The sequence below is a fragment of the Mastomys coucha genome, unplaced genomic scaffold, assembly GCF_008632895.1.
Source record: "Mastomys coucha isolate ucsf_1 unplaced genomic scaffold, UCSF_Mcou_1 pScaffold11, whole genome shotgun sequence".
NCBI lineage: Eukaryota > Metazoa > Chordata > Mammalia > Rodentia > Muridae > Mastomys > Mastomys coucha.
The window spans coordinates 27,993,209-28,012,530 of NW_022196893.1; the positions used below are offsets into that span (position 1 = coordinate 27,993,209).

Consider the following 19,322-nt stretch of genomic DNA (forward strand, 5'->3'; position numbering starts at 1 on the left):
AGAGCCAGTATGCCTCCAGATTGTGGGTGAGAGCAATTGTCGGGAGTAAGGGAGTGATGGGTACCACACTCACAACCTTTATAGACAGGGGCTCTTAGCACTTACTTTGAATCTGTAGGTAAGAATCTTGAGACACAGACAGTGTAGCAAAGCCTGTCGAGCAGGACTTGGTGGGAGCAGCATTTAACCTAGAGCAGCTTCTGTTTGTAACCGCCATCTCTTGTCTGGACACTCTGACTCGCTCCTCTGAGCAGGCTCTCTCTCTCTCTCTCTCTCTCTCTCTCTCTCTCTCTCTCTCTCTCTCTCTCTCTCTTTCTGTGTGTGTGTGTGTGTGTATGTCTCTCTCTGTCTCTCCATCTCTCTCCCTCCTCCTTCCCTGTCTATCCCACCTCCTCCTCCCTCCCTCCCTCTCTGTCTATCCCACCTCCTTCTCCCTCCTCCCCACTGCCCTCCCTTTCCAAGCTTTTATAGTTCATAGCCAAGACATGTCCTTCTCCATATTCTGAATATCACTCCAATTTCCTTTCCCAGGGAGCTACTTCTGCTCCACGGTAGATGACACAGCATGTCCTGCGCACGTGTGCAGCTCGTATTGATGCTGTCTGTGTTCTTTATTAGCATTAAGTAATTATCTGCCTGTTTTATAGCTCCCAAGTTGATCTTAATCTCTTCGTAGGAAGCCTCTGTGTTCTCGTTTACTTCAAATCCCTTCTTGGATGTAATTGGGATCATGATTGACTTCGCCCACTGAAAGCATTCAATTATATGCTTGCTGAAGGATTGGAGAAGATTGTTTCTACTCAAGCTCAGACGACAGCAGTCGACATAACTGCAGAGGAACTATTTTCCCTGTGAAGGAATTCTATAGGACAGAAATGACACTCCCAAACCAGAGAAACACCACTGATTCCCACAAAGAAGGTAATTTCTTTTTAGCACCACATTCAGAAATAAATTACTGGTAAATATCTAAATATTTTAGGTACACTTAAAAGTTTAAAAGACAAGGATTTGATGTCCTTGGGCATGGAGGAAAAAGAAAGGATAAAATAGACTAGGTCAAAATACAGCGCTGTTGTGTGAAAAAAGACATTATAGGAAAAGCTACAGGATTCAGGAAAGACTTGAAGACAATGTTCATGATATTTGATTGCCATTAGACACATTTAAAATTATGAATACAGGAGAACCAAGTTGCTGTGAGTGTGAAGTGGCACTGCCACTGTGGAAGACAGGACAGAGACTGCTCAAAACATTAAAATGGAATTTGCCATGTGATCCAGGAGTCCCACTTCTAGGCATGCATGCAACCAAGAGATGGAAAAAAGGGTCTTAGACCTTTGACACCTACAGCCCATGGTAACTGGATCATTTTTTACTCCAAGTTGAAATGGTCAATAGTTCACTGAAGGAAGCATGAATGAAGACAACCCAATGTGCACATGCAGGATGTCGTCCAACCTTAAGGAAGGAAATCTAAGCTCAGGATAAAGATCCAAGTCCATTAGGAGGATCTCAAGTTCAAGACCTGCCTGCCTGACTCTTCCCCCGACTCCCATCTTCTAGGAGGTGAGTTGTTCTGCACTGAAATCTCCGAAGTGGTTAATCAAAATAAACTTTTCCTGCTTTACATAATTTTTCAGTATTTTGTCAAACTATGGTGCTGGAGAGATGGCTCAGGAGTTAAGAACATGTCCTGCTCTTCCAGAGAGCATACGTTCCAGTCCCAGTACCCGCACCCAGTGGGTCACAATTGCCTGTAACTCCAGCTTTTAGGCAATCTCCGTCTTCTTCTGGCCTTCACAGGTGCTGCCCTCATGTGGCATACACTCACACACATACACACGCTGCCCTCATGTGGCATACACTCACACACATACACACGCTGCCCTCATGTGGCATACACTCACACACATATACACGCTGCCCTCATGTGGCATATACTCACACACATACACATGCTGCCCTCATGTGGCATACACTCACACACATACACATGCTGCCCTCATGTGGCATACACATGCACATACACATGCTGCCCTCATGTGGCATACACTCATGCACATACACATGCATATTAATAAAATAATAAAAATAAATCTTGGGCTGGTGAGATGGCTCAACGGGTAAGAGCACCAACTGCTCTTCTGAAGGTCGTGAGTTCAAATCCCAGCAACCACATGGTGGCTCACAAACACCCATTATAAAAAAAGAAAGAAAGAAAGAAAGAAAGAAAGAAAGAAAGAAAGAAAGAAAGGCGGAAAGAAAGAATGAAAATGCAAATAAATAGATAAATCTTAAAGAAAACCTTAACAAACACAAGTAGCATTTTGTTCAATGTTTATGAGATCTTACATTGCTTTTATTTTATACTGTATGTGAGAACATGCTGCAAAAAGCTAAAGGCAAATATGGGAGGTATTTATACTGAAACTAGGAATGAGAAGTAGTCTAACCTGCTTTTTAAAAATATATATATATAGTCAACTACTTTGATAAAATAAGCTTTTAAAGCTTGAACATAGCAGAATGGGCCACGCCCTGCGTGGCTTGGTCTTGGAAACCTGATTGGAGCCATATGGGAATGAAGAAAGGATGAGCATTAAAGATACAAAAGGTACACACATCCAGAGAGAGAGGCTGAGTTTAGGAGGGTTGTGCTCGCTCTGACAGAGGGTGTTGCTACTGAAGTAGGGAACTTCGGAAGTTTATCATATAGAGCACAAGCAGGAAGGGTTAGATACTCTTGGTAAGATGTCTCTGGAGGTGCCATACAACATTTTCACAAGGACCAGAAAAAGACCTTGCCAGTTTTCCAAGACTGACTTGGAAAAGTCTTTTCTATACTCATGAGTGTGAGGCATCGGATGGGTCCTTGACTTGGCTCTGCTCACATCTACAATACAATGCAGTCAGGACTTCATCCACTCCCCACAAGAATGACTCTTCATGCCTCTATGCTAGTTGGCTTTCATTACTGTGACAATAAAAATCAGAAGCAGTCGACTTAGAAATACGGGAAACTAATCTTGGCTCACAACCTGGGAGGTTTGGGGCTCTGGTCAGTTGCTCTCTTCACTATGTACCTGTAGCAAGATGACACATCGTGGCAGGAGTATGTGGCTGAGCAAGCAAGAGGCTCTCTTCATGGAAGCCAGGAAGTGAAAACAAAAGAAGGGTGGGAGAGGCTAAGGTCCTACATCCTTTTCAAGGGAGTGCATACTGTGGTGGTTTGAATATGCTTGGCCCATGGGAAGTAGCACTTTTAGAAGGTGTGGCCTTGTTGGAGGATGTGTGCCACTGTGCAGGCAGACTGTGAGGGCATCTAGGCTCAAGCTCCACCCAGTGCAGAAGAGACCCCACCTACCTCCCTCCACTCTACCCATCCCCCTCCTGGCTGCCTACAGAAGACAGTCTCCTCCTGGCAGTCTTCAGATCAAGATGTAGAACTCTCAGCTCCTCCAGTCCCATGCTTGCCTGAATGCTGCCATGCTTCCCATCATGATGATAATGGACTGAACTCTGAAACCGCAAACCAGCCCCAGTTAAATGTTTTCCTTTTTAAGAGTTACGTTGGTCATGCTGTCTCTTCACAGTAATCACTAAAACCCTAAGTGAGACACATACTCTTAGTGACTTAGCTTCCTCTTACTTCATTCATTCCACCTTCTAAAGATGCCACATCTCCCAGTAGTACCATGGGATGGGACCATGCCATCAGCATGTGAATCCCTGGGGACACCTCTCAGAACTACAGCATTGGTGCTCTGAGGAAATGCCTCCTCTGTCCATGTGAGCATGTCTATGGTGTGGCCCTTGTCCAAGTCATGTGGAATTTCTTGAAGCACAAATCTAGACTGTTAATATTTGACTCATCTCTATCCATTTCTATCACCCCATGTTCTTCCTTCCCTTCTCCACAAGGCCTAGGTGCACCTCATGTATTTTGATGTTTTTAGACTTCCTTCAGTTCTATACATTATTAATTTTCCTTTGATACATATTCTGTGCCCTGCAGATGATGTGCATGTGTGTTGCTCCATTTCCACGTGTTTAGAGATTTCTCTACTGCTTTTCTGTTGTTGATTTCTAATTAATTCCATTGCAGCCAGAAAACATGCCACATATGATTGTGTTCTCTTGAGCTTGCTGAGCTTGGCTGTGTCTACCTTATCCATGTTCCAGGAGAAATTCAAACCAGTATTTCCTGCTATTGATAGTAGCATGTTCTATACCTACCAATTAGAACCTGCTGGTTGATTGCTTTTCTCTTGTCTTCTGATTCTTCTTCTTTTTCTTTTTGTACATCCATGTGTGTGCACAGAGCTGTGTGTTCACCTCTGTGGACACACATGTGTGCAGAGGCCAATGGTTGACATTAGGTGTCTTCTTCGGTCATCCTTGGTCTTATTCGTTGATGCTGGTTCTCTTGGTTGAACCCAGAGCTGGCTGACTCAGCTAGACTAGTCAGCCAACTTGCCCTTGGTAACCCTTCTCTGAGCGTTCTCATTACTGGAACTACAGATGGCACATTGTGACCACCTGGCATTCATGTGAGTGTTGAGATTTGAACTTGGATCCTCACACTTGCACAGTAAGTACTTTGCATACCGAGCCATCTTCTAGCCCTCTGGAGACTCTATCTAGTGATTCTATCAGCTCTTGAGAGGTCCCCAGTTTTAATTGTGGATTTGTTTATTTTTTATCTCTGTCAATTTTTGCTTGAAGGGTCTTCAGTTCTGTTGTTGGGGTAGGGTATGCTAGGCTGTACTAGGATGGTCTCTGTTCGCTGAGGTGATCTTTTTTATCATTATAGACACAATAGAGGCAAAATGATATGTCTCACTCTTCTGCCATTTAATTAATACAGACATTACTTTTTCTATCATTAATTTTTATATGTACATCTTTTTTTAAACCTCTTTCTTCCTATCTACCAAAGTCATTGAATTTGAAGTCAATTTCAAATAGCAGATATTATTAGGTTGTAGTTTCTTGTACTTTTTTTTGGGGGGGGGGTTTCAAGACACGGTTTCTCTATGTAGCCCTGGCCCTCCTGGAACTCACTCTGTAGACCAGGCTGACCTCAAACTCAGAAATCCTCCTGCCTCTGCCTCCCAAGTGCTGGGATTAAAGGTGTGTACCACTACTGCCTGGCTCTGCTCTTCAAATGACTATTGATTGGAATATTTACATCATACTTGTCAATAAAGTAGCTATTAGTGTGTCAGTGTCATAATCTGCTATTTTATTATCTATCCCATTAGTTTTTTCCCTTCTGTTTTCTTGGATTCTAGTGTGTTATCTAAGTATATTTTTGTAATCCCCTAAGTTTACTTATTTATATGGTTGAATATATCTTTGTATTGTTGCTATAAAGTGATGGTTCTATATGTTGTATTTTTATGTCTATATCCATGATTTAATACAACCTACTGCTATCAGTATCATCCAAATTGAGTGTAATATAGACCATCACTTCTTTTTTTTTTTTTTTTTTTTTTGGTTTTTTGAGACAGGGTTTCTCTCTGTAGTCCCGGCTGTCCCGGTACTCACTCTGTAGACCAGGCTGGCCTCGAACTCGGAAATCCGCCTGCCTCTGCCTCCCAAGTGCTAGGATTAAAGGCGTGCGCCACCACCGCCCGGCTAGACCATCACTTATAGTTCAAACCTTTACTTTCTCTACTAAAAAATTGTCTTGAGTATCAGAGGATGATTCATTTTTAATGAAATGTATTTACGAACTGAGGCAGCAGAGCGGAACTCTGTGACTTTGAAGCCAGCCTGGTCTAAATCGTCAGTTTTAGAGCAGCCCAAACAACACAGTAAGACTCTTTCTCAGAAATATGAATTTATAAATTTCACAGAGGAAAAAAATATTTTATTGTAGTCACCTGAACTTCTTACTTTTCCATTTTTTCTTCTTTCCTGTATTCTAAGATTTGTTCTTTTATCATTGAATTTCTGGTTAAAGAATCTCTTTTTTATTTTTAAAATTTTATTATTCTTAGAGTTAATAATTTCATTTTGTCTGTCTTTTGGGGGGTGTAGCTATTTTAATTTGCTGCCTGAGATGCTTTTGCTGGGTATAGAAGTCACATGCCAATTCTCTTTCAATCTTTGAAGATACTATTGTACTGCTTTCTGATCTCCACAAGGAATCCTTAGACGTCTATGCTAGTGTTTCCTTATAGTTAATGTGTTATTTCATCTCAAAATGTTTCCAAGATTTTTTTCTTGACATTAGTTTTCAAAGGCTAGACTATTAACTTAGCACAACATTTTAGGAGGTTTATACTGTTTAGAAAAAAAAAAAAGATCTAATTACTGAAAGAAGACTTTTAGAAGATTAGACAGAGGTTTTCATTTAAAACCCCTGTATATATGTAAAAGAAAAATATAAATACATTGGTGAAAGAGTGCCCATATTTTTCATATGTAAAGTACAACTTTTATGGGTCAGTGTTTAATTTCTGCTTAAGAATCATAGATGTAAGACTAGAGTCACCTAACATGGGCCCACGGGGCTCACAGAGACTGCACCACCAACCATGGAGTGTACAGGGACTGAACCTAGACCCCCTACACACTTGTAGCAAATATGCAGCTTGAAGCCGGGCAGTGGTGGCACATGCCTTTAATACCAGCACTTGGGAAGTAGAGGCAGGCGGATTTCTGAGTTCAAGGCCAACCTGGTGAGTGAGTTTCAGGACACAGGGCTACACAGAGAAACCTTGTCTCGAGAAAAAAAGGGGGGGGCAGCTTGGTCTTCATGTGAGTCCCCTAGCGAGTGGAGCAGGGGCTATCTCAGTCACTTCCCCTAGCGAGTGGAGCAGGGGCTATCTCAGTCTCTGTTCTCTGCCACTGCGGGATCCCCTTCCCTGGTGTGGACTGCTGGTTGGGCCTCAGTGAGAGGGATTGTACCTAGTCCTGCTGGGACTAGATACCCCACGATGGGGTGATATCCAAGGCAGGCTTCCCTTCTCTGAGAATGGGAGGGGAAATGGAAGGGGATATTTATAAGGGCGGGACTGGGAGGAGAGAAGGAAGCCGGGTTATGATAAGTAAATTAAAAAAATAAATTATTGAGAAAAATCACAGATGCTTGTGTTTTTCCACAGGATTATCTTCTTGATGCAGAAGCAATTGGTGATGTGGCCGCTGCTCTCACTGCTGAGAGGGGCCGCCGGTCCCTTTACGCTGCTGGTATCTCTTCTACACGCTGGACTAACATCTGGAGGATACTCAGAGAGCCGGTAAGCACTACTTCCTAAAAGTGCCTACGAGAGGCCTCCTAGCTTCCAAGATGTTTTTACATTTTTTAATGCTTAATATCACACACATCACAGGATTAGCCTGCGCTCCTTCCTTTAATAAAATTAAGGAAATTTGGGTTGAAAGTTTTGTGAGTGGGTTGGTGACTCTGGAGCAGAGATGAAAGGAATGGCCAACCAATAGCCAGCACAACTTGAGACCCATCCTATAGGCAAACACCAATCCCTAACACTATTAATGATGCTTGCAGACAGGAGCATGTTGTCCTCTGAGAGGCTCCACCCAGCAGCGGACTCAGACAGATGCAGACACCCACAGCCAAACGGTGGATGGAGCTTGGGGATTCTTATGGAAGAATAGGAGGAAGGGTTTCAGACCCTGAAGGGGATAGGAACTCCACAGGAAGACCAACAGGGTCAACTAACCTAGACCTGTGGGGCTCTCAGAAACTGAACCACCAAGAAAAGGACACACATGGGCTGGACCTAGGCCTCCCTGCACATCTGTAGCAGATGTGCAGCTTGGTCTTCATGTGGGTCCTGAACAACTGGAGCAGGGATATCCCAAGAGCTGTTGCCTATACATGGGATATGTTCTATTAGCTGGACTGCCTTGTCAGGCCTCAGGGGGAGAGGAAGACTTGAAATGCCTGGGTGGAGGGATCCCCAAGGGGGCCCCACCCGCTCAGAAGAGAAGGGGGATGGGAGAATGATTGTGGGAGCAGGTGACTGGGAGGGGGACAGTGAGCAGCATGTAAAGTGAGTAAGTAAAAAAAAAATAAAATTACATTAAAAAATAAGATGAAGGGGGAAAAGGATGATTCAAAGTTAAAAACAAACAACCCCTGCCAAAAACAAAAAAACAACAAAAAAAATACAGTCCAGGGAAATGTGTATCATCAAGACTCATTCAGAAGTGCTTCTCTAGTTTAAGACAGAACAGACTTACCAATGGGAAGAACAGATCTTGTTGTTCTCAGTGGCTCACAACACCCCTATGGGTTATTTCTTCTTTATCTTAGTCCTCTCCCATCCCATTCTCCAGCCAGTGGCTAGGATCATCTTTCTTTTTTTTTTTTTTGGTTTTTTGAGACAGGGTTTCTCTCTGTAGCCCCGGCTGTCCCGGTACTCACTCTGTAGACCAGGCTGGCCTCGAACTCGGAAATCCGCCTGCCTCTGCCTCCCAAGTGCTAGGATTAAAGGCGTGCGCCACCACCGCCCGGCTCTTTCTAAAATATATCTTTCACTTCCTTTTATATCATCAGAGACATATGTAGCATCCAGGGTAACTTGTATCTGCATCAGGCACACATACATAGTCTGTGGTAAAGGCTGGGAAATGCTTGTGTGTTGGGGTGGTGGAAGAAAGAATAAGGACCCTCCTCTCGAAGTGTTCATGTCTTCCTCCTTGCAGCTTGGGTAAGGGGACATTACAGATGTGATTGGGTGTTGTCTCATGGGCCTCATGCACTCACAAGGATCCTTAAAGAGAGTAAGGTATGAGAGAGAGAGAGGGAGGGAGGGAGGGAGAAGAGGAGGGAAGGAAGGAGAGAGGGAGGGAGGGAGGGAGGGGAGAGAGAGACAGACAGACAGAAATGATGACCAAAACAGGTAAGATAGAAAGACAGAAACTGGGACAGGTTTGAGGAGGAAGACCATGCGTCGTGAACTTTGAGGGAGGAAGAGGTGATGAGCCAAGGAGTGTGTACGTAGCTTCTAGAAGTTGGGAAAGGCAAAGGAATGGATTAGAGTCACCCCTAGAACTTCCAGAAATAGGAGGCAGAGCTACCAGAACCTTGATTTGAGGACTGCTGACTTCCTCAACCATGAGGTAATACCCGCTGACTTTTTGAGATTGTGCCTTACCGTGTGGCCCAGGGTGATCTCAACTGACAATTCTGCTTCTGCTTCCCAGTGGTAGATCACAGGCATGTGACACCATGTCTGGCTTTGGATTTTCTGTATGTGTCTACACCACTAAGTGTGCAGTCATTTGTAACAATAGGAACAGTATATGTGAGATGAAGGCTTTGCGGTGCTCTTTACCCTCAGGGGATGAGGAAGTTATTCTTTCTGCAGGTGCACAATCAACATGCATCAATTTAAGACAGGTAATATGCATACTTTTGATTTTGTCTCATGTATAATAACAGCCTTTATTGTGAAGGAAAATCACAGCCACATCATTTGAAAAGTTTATTTATTATATACCAATATACATTCTGTAGTAAAAAAAAATCCTCCCAATACATTGAACCATCTTATAAATGATGTAAGAAAATAAAGTTTGTATCTGTTTACAAATGGGTTAAATTTACCAGAAAAGGGTACTGTGCATATCTGCCCTGCAGCCTGTGTGAACTCTAATCATGAAAATGGCCACACAGATGAGTGGCACTGTGTGACGTCTTTGGCACTGTGGTATTGCTCTTGAATATGTATCTAACTACACAAGTGGATGCTTCCAAGTTAGTCGTTCTAAATGTAAAAGATCCTAAATATGTACAGATTTTACAGGTTCCCAATATTTTTGGATTAATCTTTTATATCACATTTAATATGTTCAGATGAAACATATTTAATATTTGCAACATACCCTTTCTGCTTTCTATCTTGGTTTATTTCTTGGATGAATGAAAATAGAAAGACATCTGAAAGATCCTATTTGGTGATTATTTTTCCTCCCAAATGATAACTCAGAAGTTACAATAGTTTCTATTCTATTCAATTTCTATCACAAAGCACACCATTTTATAATCTTAAGGCCCAGAAAATGACACATTGTGTTTCTTAGACATAATGCAGAACCCTGTTTAGGTATGACAGTATTATCGCTATCTGCAGGATACTTGCATTTCAGACTTGGCTTTTTACTGAAATGTAAAATGCACAACTACTAGTTGAAAAAAAAAATAGTCAATGCCAGAAATTCTAGGCAGTGAGTAGAAACTGAACTCTATCCTATGGAAGCATCCATGGATGTGAACAAGATTGGCAGTCTGTGTTTTTGGATCATGTTGGTGCATTTATTCCTAACCACATGATGTCCTATTAATGGCAGATGAACGTCACCAAATTCCTCTGTGAGCTAAAATGAACTGAACCCTTTTCTAGACACGTTAAATTCAAAGACTGTTGTTAGCACTGAAAATCGTTTACAAATGAGGAGCGCTCCTTTGTTTGCCACTTTGCTGTAGATGATTATAGTACTGTAAACAGTGAAGCGCATTACTGAACTATGCACAACTTTAATTTTAATTTTTAGATGTCTCCATCAGATAGATACGTACCAGTGGATTTTTGAGCCCACCAGCTTAATTCCCTGACCCACCCCGATGATATAAATGTTTTGTCTGTGAAGAAAGAAAACTACATATGTAAAAAATAGAAATCCAATGTACCATACGTCAACGTTCTGATAACTACAGAATGAGATTATGTACACAAACACATAGCAAAATCACAGTTTCCTGCACTGAATGCTCATCGAACAGAAATGTATCAGACAATACTGGACAGCATGTCTCCACACGGATTGTGGTCTTCTGAAAATTACGAGTGAGAACGGAAGACGAGAGGGGAAGCCTTGTTCAAAGACAAAGTGGGACAAAGATATCAGGAACAACGTGAAAAGGCAGGTGTTAAAAAGCATTACTTTTGGGTAGTTGTTTCTTGATAACTAAATAACCCCCCTCTATGTTTAGTGAGATGTTTGAACACTTGCCATACAAAAAGAATTGAATGAAAAAGTCACTAAGTCGGTGTAATAAGCAGGTTGGGCAAACTACCCCTTGAGTATTGAAATGAAGTACTCCATACTGGCATCCATCATTCATGATCCTCACAGGGACAGCTCCCAAGACATCCCCCTGCCTCAGCCAGTCAACCGACCCTTAGTATTGGTGTAGAGTGGGAGATGGCTGCAAGGGATGACAGCTTCACCAACCAACCAGGATATCTTTGTCTGATGTTCTGAGAGTAGAATTACCTGTTAACCTGTGGTAGTGAGATGTGGAGTGAGCACGGGGGACACGCTATTATCTGCCGACCAAGACACACAGCCAACAGGATTCAGCTTGCACAGCTGCAAACACAACTCGGGCATCACACACTGCACTGGACGGCCTGGGTTAAAATGTGTGCCACAGAATTTTAATGCATCCTTCACCATTCCCAACAAAACCATTGCCAACAAACCCCATAATTTTCTCTTCCACAAGTATCATAGGATAGAGCTAGAAAAACGTCTTTGCAATCTTGTTAATTCCTCAGACTAACATCCCAATCAAGACAACTAAAATGTCCTTCAGACAGTTTCAGTTGCTTGCAATAGAAAAGCATCTCCCCCGGATTAGTGATGATCAGGATTCGGAGGGTTGTAAATCCAGTCGAGTATAATGAGCGCCATGCTTCCCATCATGAAGATAATTCCAGTCACAAGGAAGACCAAAGCCTGTAATTCAGAGGAGCACATTAGGGAGGAGCAGGGATGAGGGACAGCACAGTTTGCTTTAGGACAGTGTCACCGGGTGGTATTTTGTGCCTTGTATATTCTTAGTGAAAAATGGCAAGTCAATTTAGGACCCTCACTGGGAAAGGAGAGAAAAAGTGAACACACAGCATACGGGTCAAGAAGTGAGTCACAGAACATGAAAATATGGGGGTTACCAAAAACTAAATGACAAAGACTCGCGACCCCTTATGTAGGAAGAACTGACGTAGTAAGAGTCCTGTGTGTGACACAACTGAAAAACCATACGGATAAAATGGAAGCCCAGTGTGTGTTGGTAATTTCTGGAAAAGAAAAAAAAGACCAAGACCAAGTATAGGTATTTTTGTAATAAGTAGGACTATTGAGAACACATCTATAGAATTTTACCTGGAAGAGTTCCTACACACACCGCATAGACCCGTTTTCTAATTCTACCTGTTGGGAGCAGCAGCAGGTGAAGGTTATCGTTAGCAGGGATCTGGGAGACCACTTGACCCATTTTACATCTGCTCCAAATGACAATGGGTCCCAGCCAAGGTGTGCACTTTCCCCTGGGGACACTGCTACAGACCCTCAGGCATGGTGGAGCACATGGAGTCCACACATGGGGAAAAGATGACAGGAGGGGTTTGTACTGTCAAGCTGCCCCTAAGACCCTGGACACCCCAAGAAGTGAATGACTTCTAGGACCAAACTTGCATTTAGAAGTATACTTCTCGGGCTGGAGAGATGGCTCAGCAGTTAAGAGCACTGACTGCTCTTCCGAAGGTCCTAAGTTCAAATCCCAGTAACCACATGGTGGTTCACAACCATCCGTAATGAGATCTGATGCCCTCTTATGGTGTGTCTGAAGACAGCTACAGTGTACTTACAAATAATAAATAAATAAATCTCAAAAAAAATAAAATAAAAAAGAAGTATATGTCTCAAGCCTTACTAGAAGACCTATTTTAACTGGTCACTGATAATACTTAATTATTGCCAAAATATCGATTGGGGTGTGTGTTTCTGCAGTATTTATTATGGAAAGAAAATGTGTACTCAATAGTTCAATAAGATGATATTTTACATCTGTAAAGATTAACTGGAAAATGATTGATCCTGGTTTTTATATTGTAATCCAAACAGCAGAGGCTATAGGGAAATAGATCTAAGGAAAATAAACAGATAATAAATAGATAGAAGGGAAATCAAAGCCATCTATGCCCTTGTGAATCTAGCAATTCGCAAAGGACTAAAATTCTGGCATTATCCCAATACCAAAAAGAACCTAATACTTTAATGTGTCACAAATCATATCCAGTCTGGCTCTGGACACCAGCGTGCCTGTGCATGCCTGTGGGAAATTTAGCAAGCCAGCATTTACCACACAGGAGAACCCAACAAAGTATTTAGATATTTGTTATTTGAAGGAGAGAAATCCTAGAATCCTTGGCCGGTCGGTCAGAAGCCCCCTCTTCCCCACCACTCTGCTGGCCAGCCCCAGCTTTTCTGTCTTGTTTACTGCTTCGCTTTTCTAAAGTGTGTGTGTGTTTTCTGGCTTACTCTGAGTAGCTGAAGAGATGCTTACAGGAGGGGAGATGACAAGTTTTACTTACCCCAATCTTTTGGGGTGATCTAAGGGGTTCTTTCTTGACGAGTTTGAGATAAAACGCCGCCGGAAGGATGAAAATCAGCATAGTTGCAGAAGAAGCCCCTGAGGAAAGAGATACAGGGTGGGTTAATGTCTCACAATGCTGCTTGTCCTGGAAAAGAAGGTCTCTGCAAGCCCAGGTGCCAAGACAAACAGATAGAATGCTATCTTGTTATTCTTAGCATTAAAAGCAACATTTAAGCCGTAGGCCATCTTGATTATTTCTTTCTATAATTGTGCTTCTTTTTTTTTAGAATTATTTATTTTATTTATATGAGTACACTATCGCTGTCTTCAGACACACCAGAAGAGGGCATTAGATCCCATTACCGATGGTTGTAAGCCACCATGTGGTTGCTGAGAATTGAACTCAGGTCCTCTGGAAGAGCAGTCGGTGCTCTTAACCGCTGACCCATCTCTCCAGCCCCAATTGTGTCTTTATAGAGAAAATTAAAATGTGCCTCACATCATAGCATCATAAGTATAACTATAATAAGCAGTAAAAGGCGAAAAATACAAGTTAGTAAAGACTTAGTAATATAACGACATACTCGGTGGGCGGAACACACCATGCATGCTTCCTGTCTGCTCTTACTTTGCAACTTGTCCACACCTGATTCCCTTAAAAGTCATTATGCCCTTAAAATCTAGTAAATCCTATGCCTGGACTGAGAAATTAAACGTACTAACAGACCATGTGATTAAAGGAAAGATGTTTGGGCTATCAGTCTCCTGTTCTTCTAAGAACATCCTGAATACCTGAGCGGACACAGACGCCAGAGAGCTAGTGGTGGTTAACATCTGTCCTTATTTGTGGCTTGAAGACAACCCTACTGCGCATGCCCAAATTCCGAGTCGAAGATAGAGCTACTGCGCATGCCCAAATCCTTGGTCAAAGACAGAGGTACGGCGCATGCTCAAATCCAGTATCCACCAAAAGGTGCGCGACTTGGTTTCATTGAGGCTCAGTTCCTCATCTCTTGCAAAGTCCCTTGGGTCAAATGGCTATAGGTGACTCCCTACATCAGTTGGGAGGGAGAGGGCACTGCCAGCTCAGCCCCCGAGCCCAGCAGGGCCTGGTGGAGTTCTTATTAGCCTGAAGGAGGCTGGGAGCCCTGTCTACACTGCACCGTCTTCGTTTTTGCCATTAAAGGAGGTGTAAATCTGAGCCGATCAAACAAAAGCTCTTGTGAAACTTACCTATGAATCCAAAGATGTATTTGATGGTAGGCACGAGGATGACCAGGACGTTGTTGAGTGCGATGATGACTGCAGCGATCCCGAAATGCTTCAGCCAGCTGAAGGGTTTTCTTGGAAACAGCAGTGTGATCACCGAAGTACGGATCTGCAATGAGTGTGTGCAAAGGCACGGTCGCTTCTTTAACTTCTGTTTTTGATCTCTGCTATGGTTTTAGGTATTCTAATCTAAGGTGATTTGTTTTTATTTTAACCCCCTACACAAACATACACACTTTAAAAATCTCTTGACTTTTTCTCACGTTCGTTGTGTGGTAACACACACTGAGTAGCGCTTATCACCCTAACTGCTTCTAACTTTGTACCGTTGAGCAGAATTAAGTCCATTCGCAACGCTGTGCAAACTTCATGCCGGTTTTTCATGTCTAGGAGTGATTATTTTTCCTTGGTTGCATATCATCAGTTCACTTTCTCGAATCTTAGTATTCTTTGTTAAAAACTAATCTTGGGCAGAAGAGATGAAGTAACAGCTGCGAGCAACTTGGAGGCAGTGAAGCCCTCGCTGATAGCTAAGTGTGTCTAATTCTCATTAGGCTGGCTAAGCATCGAGGACAAGATGCCGGGATGACTTACACAGAATGTAAAGCAATTTCTGTAGAGCTGGCTTTTCCCTAATTTTCCATTTTATTTAACATTTTTCACTGGTATTTTGAAAAAGAAAAATGTGATACTTTTTGTGTTTCCTCCTTTCTTCCCCCACACATTAATAGATTGCAGATCCCTAAAAGGCAAACAATGGAACTTAATAACTTCAACATTCCTCCGAGGCCCTCCCTCAGTCCTTTGCACATAGGCACTCAGTAAGTGCTGAGTTAAACCGACAGCAGGAATCTTTTCACTCCCTTTGGGGGTTCCTGACGGATCCCAGCCCTGTTTCAGCAGCTGAAATGAGTATGGAAAGGCTCAAGAGAGGCTCTACTTACTGCAGAGCCCAAGTAAATGGTGTGTCAGTAGATAAAGAGGTCGCTATGGGCAGAGGGACAGAGCATTTGGGTTCAGGCAGCCTGACACAAAAACATGCTTATCTCTGGCATCTGTTTATGAGGCCACTCTTTAAGGACTTGGTAGAATTACTCTATCGGCCTTCCGGTGCATAAGCCCTTCAGTTTAGCAAGGGCTTCTCATACTCAGAGGTGATCAATTGATTCTCAGTTCTGGACTCTCATAATGGTGTGGAGACGGGAGCTCACTACAGAGACAGCAAACGCAAACTCCATTTTGAAACGCGTATGGACAAACCAAAAAAAAAAAAAAAAGTAAGCTAAATGGCCCGCAGTTTCTCCTGAGACATTCCTTGCATACCATACCGGAAAATTAAAGCCATCTGTGTGGGTCAAAGGGAACTCCATTTCTAGAGTGGCAAACTACACAGTCCAGTCTTGCAAATGACTTAACAGTGCCTTTGTGAAAGGATTTAAAAGTTGGAACAATGAAAAATACGAAGCTTGCTGTGAGAAGCATGAAGAGGAAATAGAGAGTTCGATCCCTTCCCCCACTCGCTGGGACAGTCTACATTATGACCTGTGAAGAATGCCTGTCTGATATTGTCCACAAGCCTCTGGGCTTCTGATAAGTTTTCTCTAGTGGCAAGTGTTGCTCATGGGTGTGTCTGACTCTAGGAAGCAAGTTGAAGGCAGACCCCATGGTTCGTGGAGACACAGCTTTTGTTTTTTGACTTGTTAAAATGATATACTGAAAACAACAACAACAACAACCGACAACAACAAGCCAAAAAGAAAAGAAACAAACCAAAAACCAAGTCGAGGGCAATCCTGCATGTTCAGGGCCTCTGAGAATGAACAGTTTCCTAAGGTCATGTGTAGACTAAGGCTTGGCCTACTGAAACGAGAGGACAGAAAGTGTACAGGAATAAATGGAGCAAAGTTGGAGTGAACGGTGAAGGCTTTGCTCTCACGATGAATGAGCAGGAGAAAATCCTTCACGGGACTGAAGCGACAGAAGGAACACGGAGTGTTAATGCCCCCCTGAAGAGGGCGACAGCACTAGGATGGAGGTCTGCTGAGAGCGGCCTTGGAAAGGGTTCGAAGGGAACGCTGGTCATTCCACGTTACAGCGCCACCTTCAGGAGAAAGTGCCACACAGCCGGGGCAGCTCTCACATCAGGACAATAGAGGGAACTCAGCCCTATTACCCACAAGGCTCTAGTGCGCTTCCTCTTAGCCAGGTGCCCCTTTTCCTACCGATGCAAGTTGATGGGGATATAAAAATGTGGGTGAGAGGCGGGTGGGCGGAAGTCCCCAGCACCAGCCAGGGCCCCTGGCCCAGAATGACTTTAGAAGTTTCCATGCAGTTTTATGTAGAAAGTTGTTCCTACAATGTCTCCAGCCCAGCTTGTGAGGAGGTGCTCTATGTGGAGACCTAGTGTGGAGGTCATAGATGTGGAACAGCCTTGACTGATACTCTCAATAAACACGAATTCTCCCACTGAGTAGAAATGACTCCTTCATCGTGTTACAGGGCTGCCCCAGGAGAGCATCTTCAGAATACCAACTCTACTGGGCTTCCTGCCAATGCCCACCATATTGCCATGCCTGTGTCTGTGCACGCCTCAGAACAGGAGACATGAAGGCAGTACATGCAAGAGGGATGATCGTTCTGTGAGAAATGAAATAGAAGGCGCTAGAGAGCCTGGGTGGTGATCTTCTGAAGTCTTACAGGTAAAACATGAGCCTGTCCACTTAGGATAAATTATAAAGGTTACTTGCTTTTCTATCCTCTGTGGTAACCTGTGAACCTGACTGCATGAAGCGAAGCACAGTTATATGAATGTCATCCTCCATCCTCTGGAAGGAGGTGCATCCCACAGCGCACAGCCCACCCTGTGCCTAAGGAGATCCATGTTAAGCTGCTAATGGAAGGCTATCTTCAATTCATTTTGCCTCCTTGTCTGCCCAACAAACGGTACAGATGGCTGCTATACACTTGGACAAACCCAGCCTAACTTGAGATGACAAATGGGATCAGAGAAAACTGAGCAAACCCTCATCCTGTCGTCTAGGAAAGAGCCTGGTTACCATTTGTTGCAAGGAAAAAGATACAAAATACTAGTTAAAACCGGTAGACTTGAACCCAGACTAGGTCTCTCTCATTGTTTGTATGTGGGAATATGAAAACCAATAAAGACGTTTCTTGGTGGTCAAATGTTTCTGAATGCAAAGAACGCTATCCAAGAGAGCCACATGGCATCCAGGAGAAACACACCCTGTATTTGACTCACAGAAGTCCTGCCCCAAGTTACAAGAAACAAAGACACTATACCTAACAATTCTGTAGAGGGAGGTGCTGATACTAAGGTCTGGCTTTCTAATTGGTTCTTGATTTTGTCAATAAAGAATACCGGGAGCCAATTGCTGGATAGAAGCTACAGATGCCACTTCCGGGTCCCAGGAGGAAAAGGCGGATGCAGGGAAAGCAAGCCTTGGAGGAAAAGGGACGCTGCAATCACGTAACATCGGGGACAGCTAGGGCCAACGGCCTCCGCTATGAGCGGGTGACCGAGGATGTGGAGGAGAGATGGGGATACTGAATTGATGAGGGCTTGTCTTTCCAGGCTGGAGATTCAGTACCCAGCAACTGTGCCACGAAAGGCAAGCTGTAAATTGACAAACCTGAGTGTGTGTGTGTGTGTGTGTGTGTTTTATCTGGGATTTAAAAGTTCTCGGTGGGGCTAGTCACTCGAACCCTCCTAGGGAAAGGGTCTCAGGAGTGGGCTAGTGAAGCGGTTGACTCCTGGAGCAAGGCGGATAGAGAGAGAGAAAAAGGGGAGAGAGGGAGGGAGGGAAAGAGAGAGACAAAGACAGAGAGAAGCTGAGTCAGTGCTGGCGGCTCGGTGGAGCTCAGAGGAACAAAAGGAAGCTAGGAGCATTTCCCGGGCAAAGGCGGTAGTGGCTTTAAAACTCCACGAAGCACAACTCTGTCAAAAACACGTCAGATTTTGGCCTTTTAGAACTTGTCTGGGACAAGAGAGCCGCCGCTCATCTGTCTCTGTCATTGTCACGGCCATTTGATTTGCTTGCCTAGATCCGTGTTCCCATGGGTTAATGGCACAGGAATAAACCAGAAAATCAGTTCATACATTCCAGGAAAGGCAAAATTCACTCAAAAACCATTTTCATATCCAACACTGCTGGTTCATCCTCTGTGCAGTCACTATTCTGTCTGCGACTGCTGTTAACGTTACCTGTAACCGCAGCGGTGAAAGGCCATGTTGTGCACAATGTCATACTGCTAACAGAGAGTGGGACAACACTGGAAAGGGTGGGCATTGGTTATTTTTCTGGATGATGGTTCTTATGCCCAATTTGGATCCTAATGGCATCCAACACTGACAAACGACTCTAGTTCCTGATGATCAGATCTAGCCCTGGGGCATTGGCTCTTACACAAGCTAAAAGTTTCTAAGGGAGGTTTGGATTTTCAATGTCAAGATGTAATATCTGACGCTAAACAGCTAGCTAAAGCTCCCCATTTTGGCAACAAGCCTTGCATTAGCTCAGCAGTTATCTACTAGACAAATGACCACAGCCACATCCATCAATCTCTGGAGACTATGGTTCAAAAACACCATATTAAGGGCCTCTGTGTAAAGCTAAGTAAAAATATGTAACAGATTTCATTGTACAAAATAATTAAACAGTGATGCAGG

General features: G+C 43.4%; 1 protein-coding gene across 4 annotated transcripts in view; it reads right to left on the bottom strand.

Annotated features, from left to right (window-relative positions):
- Positions 1–9,457: 9,457 nt before the first annotated feature.
- Slc38a4 (solute carrier family 38 member 4) overlaps positions 9,458–19,322 on the bottom strand; it is a 67,219-nt gene continuing 57,354 nt past the window's right edge. For all 4 annotated transcript variants that reach the window (XM_031353971.1, XM_031353945.1, XM_031353963.1 and 1 more), the window contains exons 14-16: positions 14,600–14,744; positions 13,365–13,462; positions 9,458–11,727 (exon numbers count right to left, since the gene is read on the bottom strand). In XM_031353971.1, the coding sequence (XP_031209831.1) occupies positions 11,626–11,727; positions 13,365–13,462; positions 14,600–14,744 (345 nt within the window). In that variant the 3' untranslated portion in view covers positions 9,458–11,625. The remainder of the gene's footprint in view (positions 11,728–13,364; positions 13,463–14,599; positions 14,745–19,322) is intronic.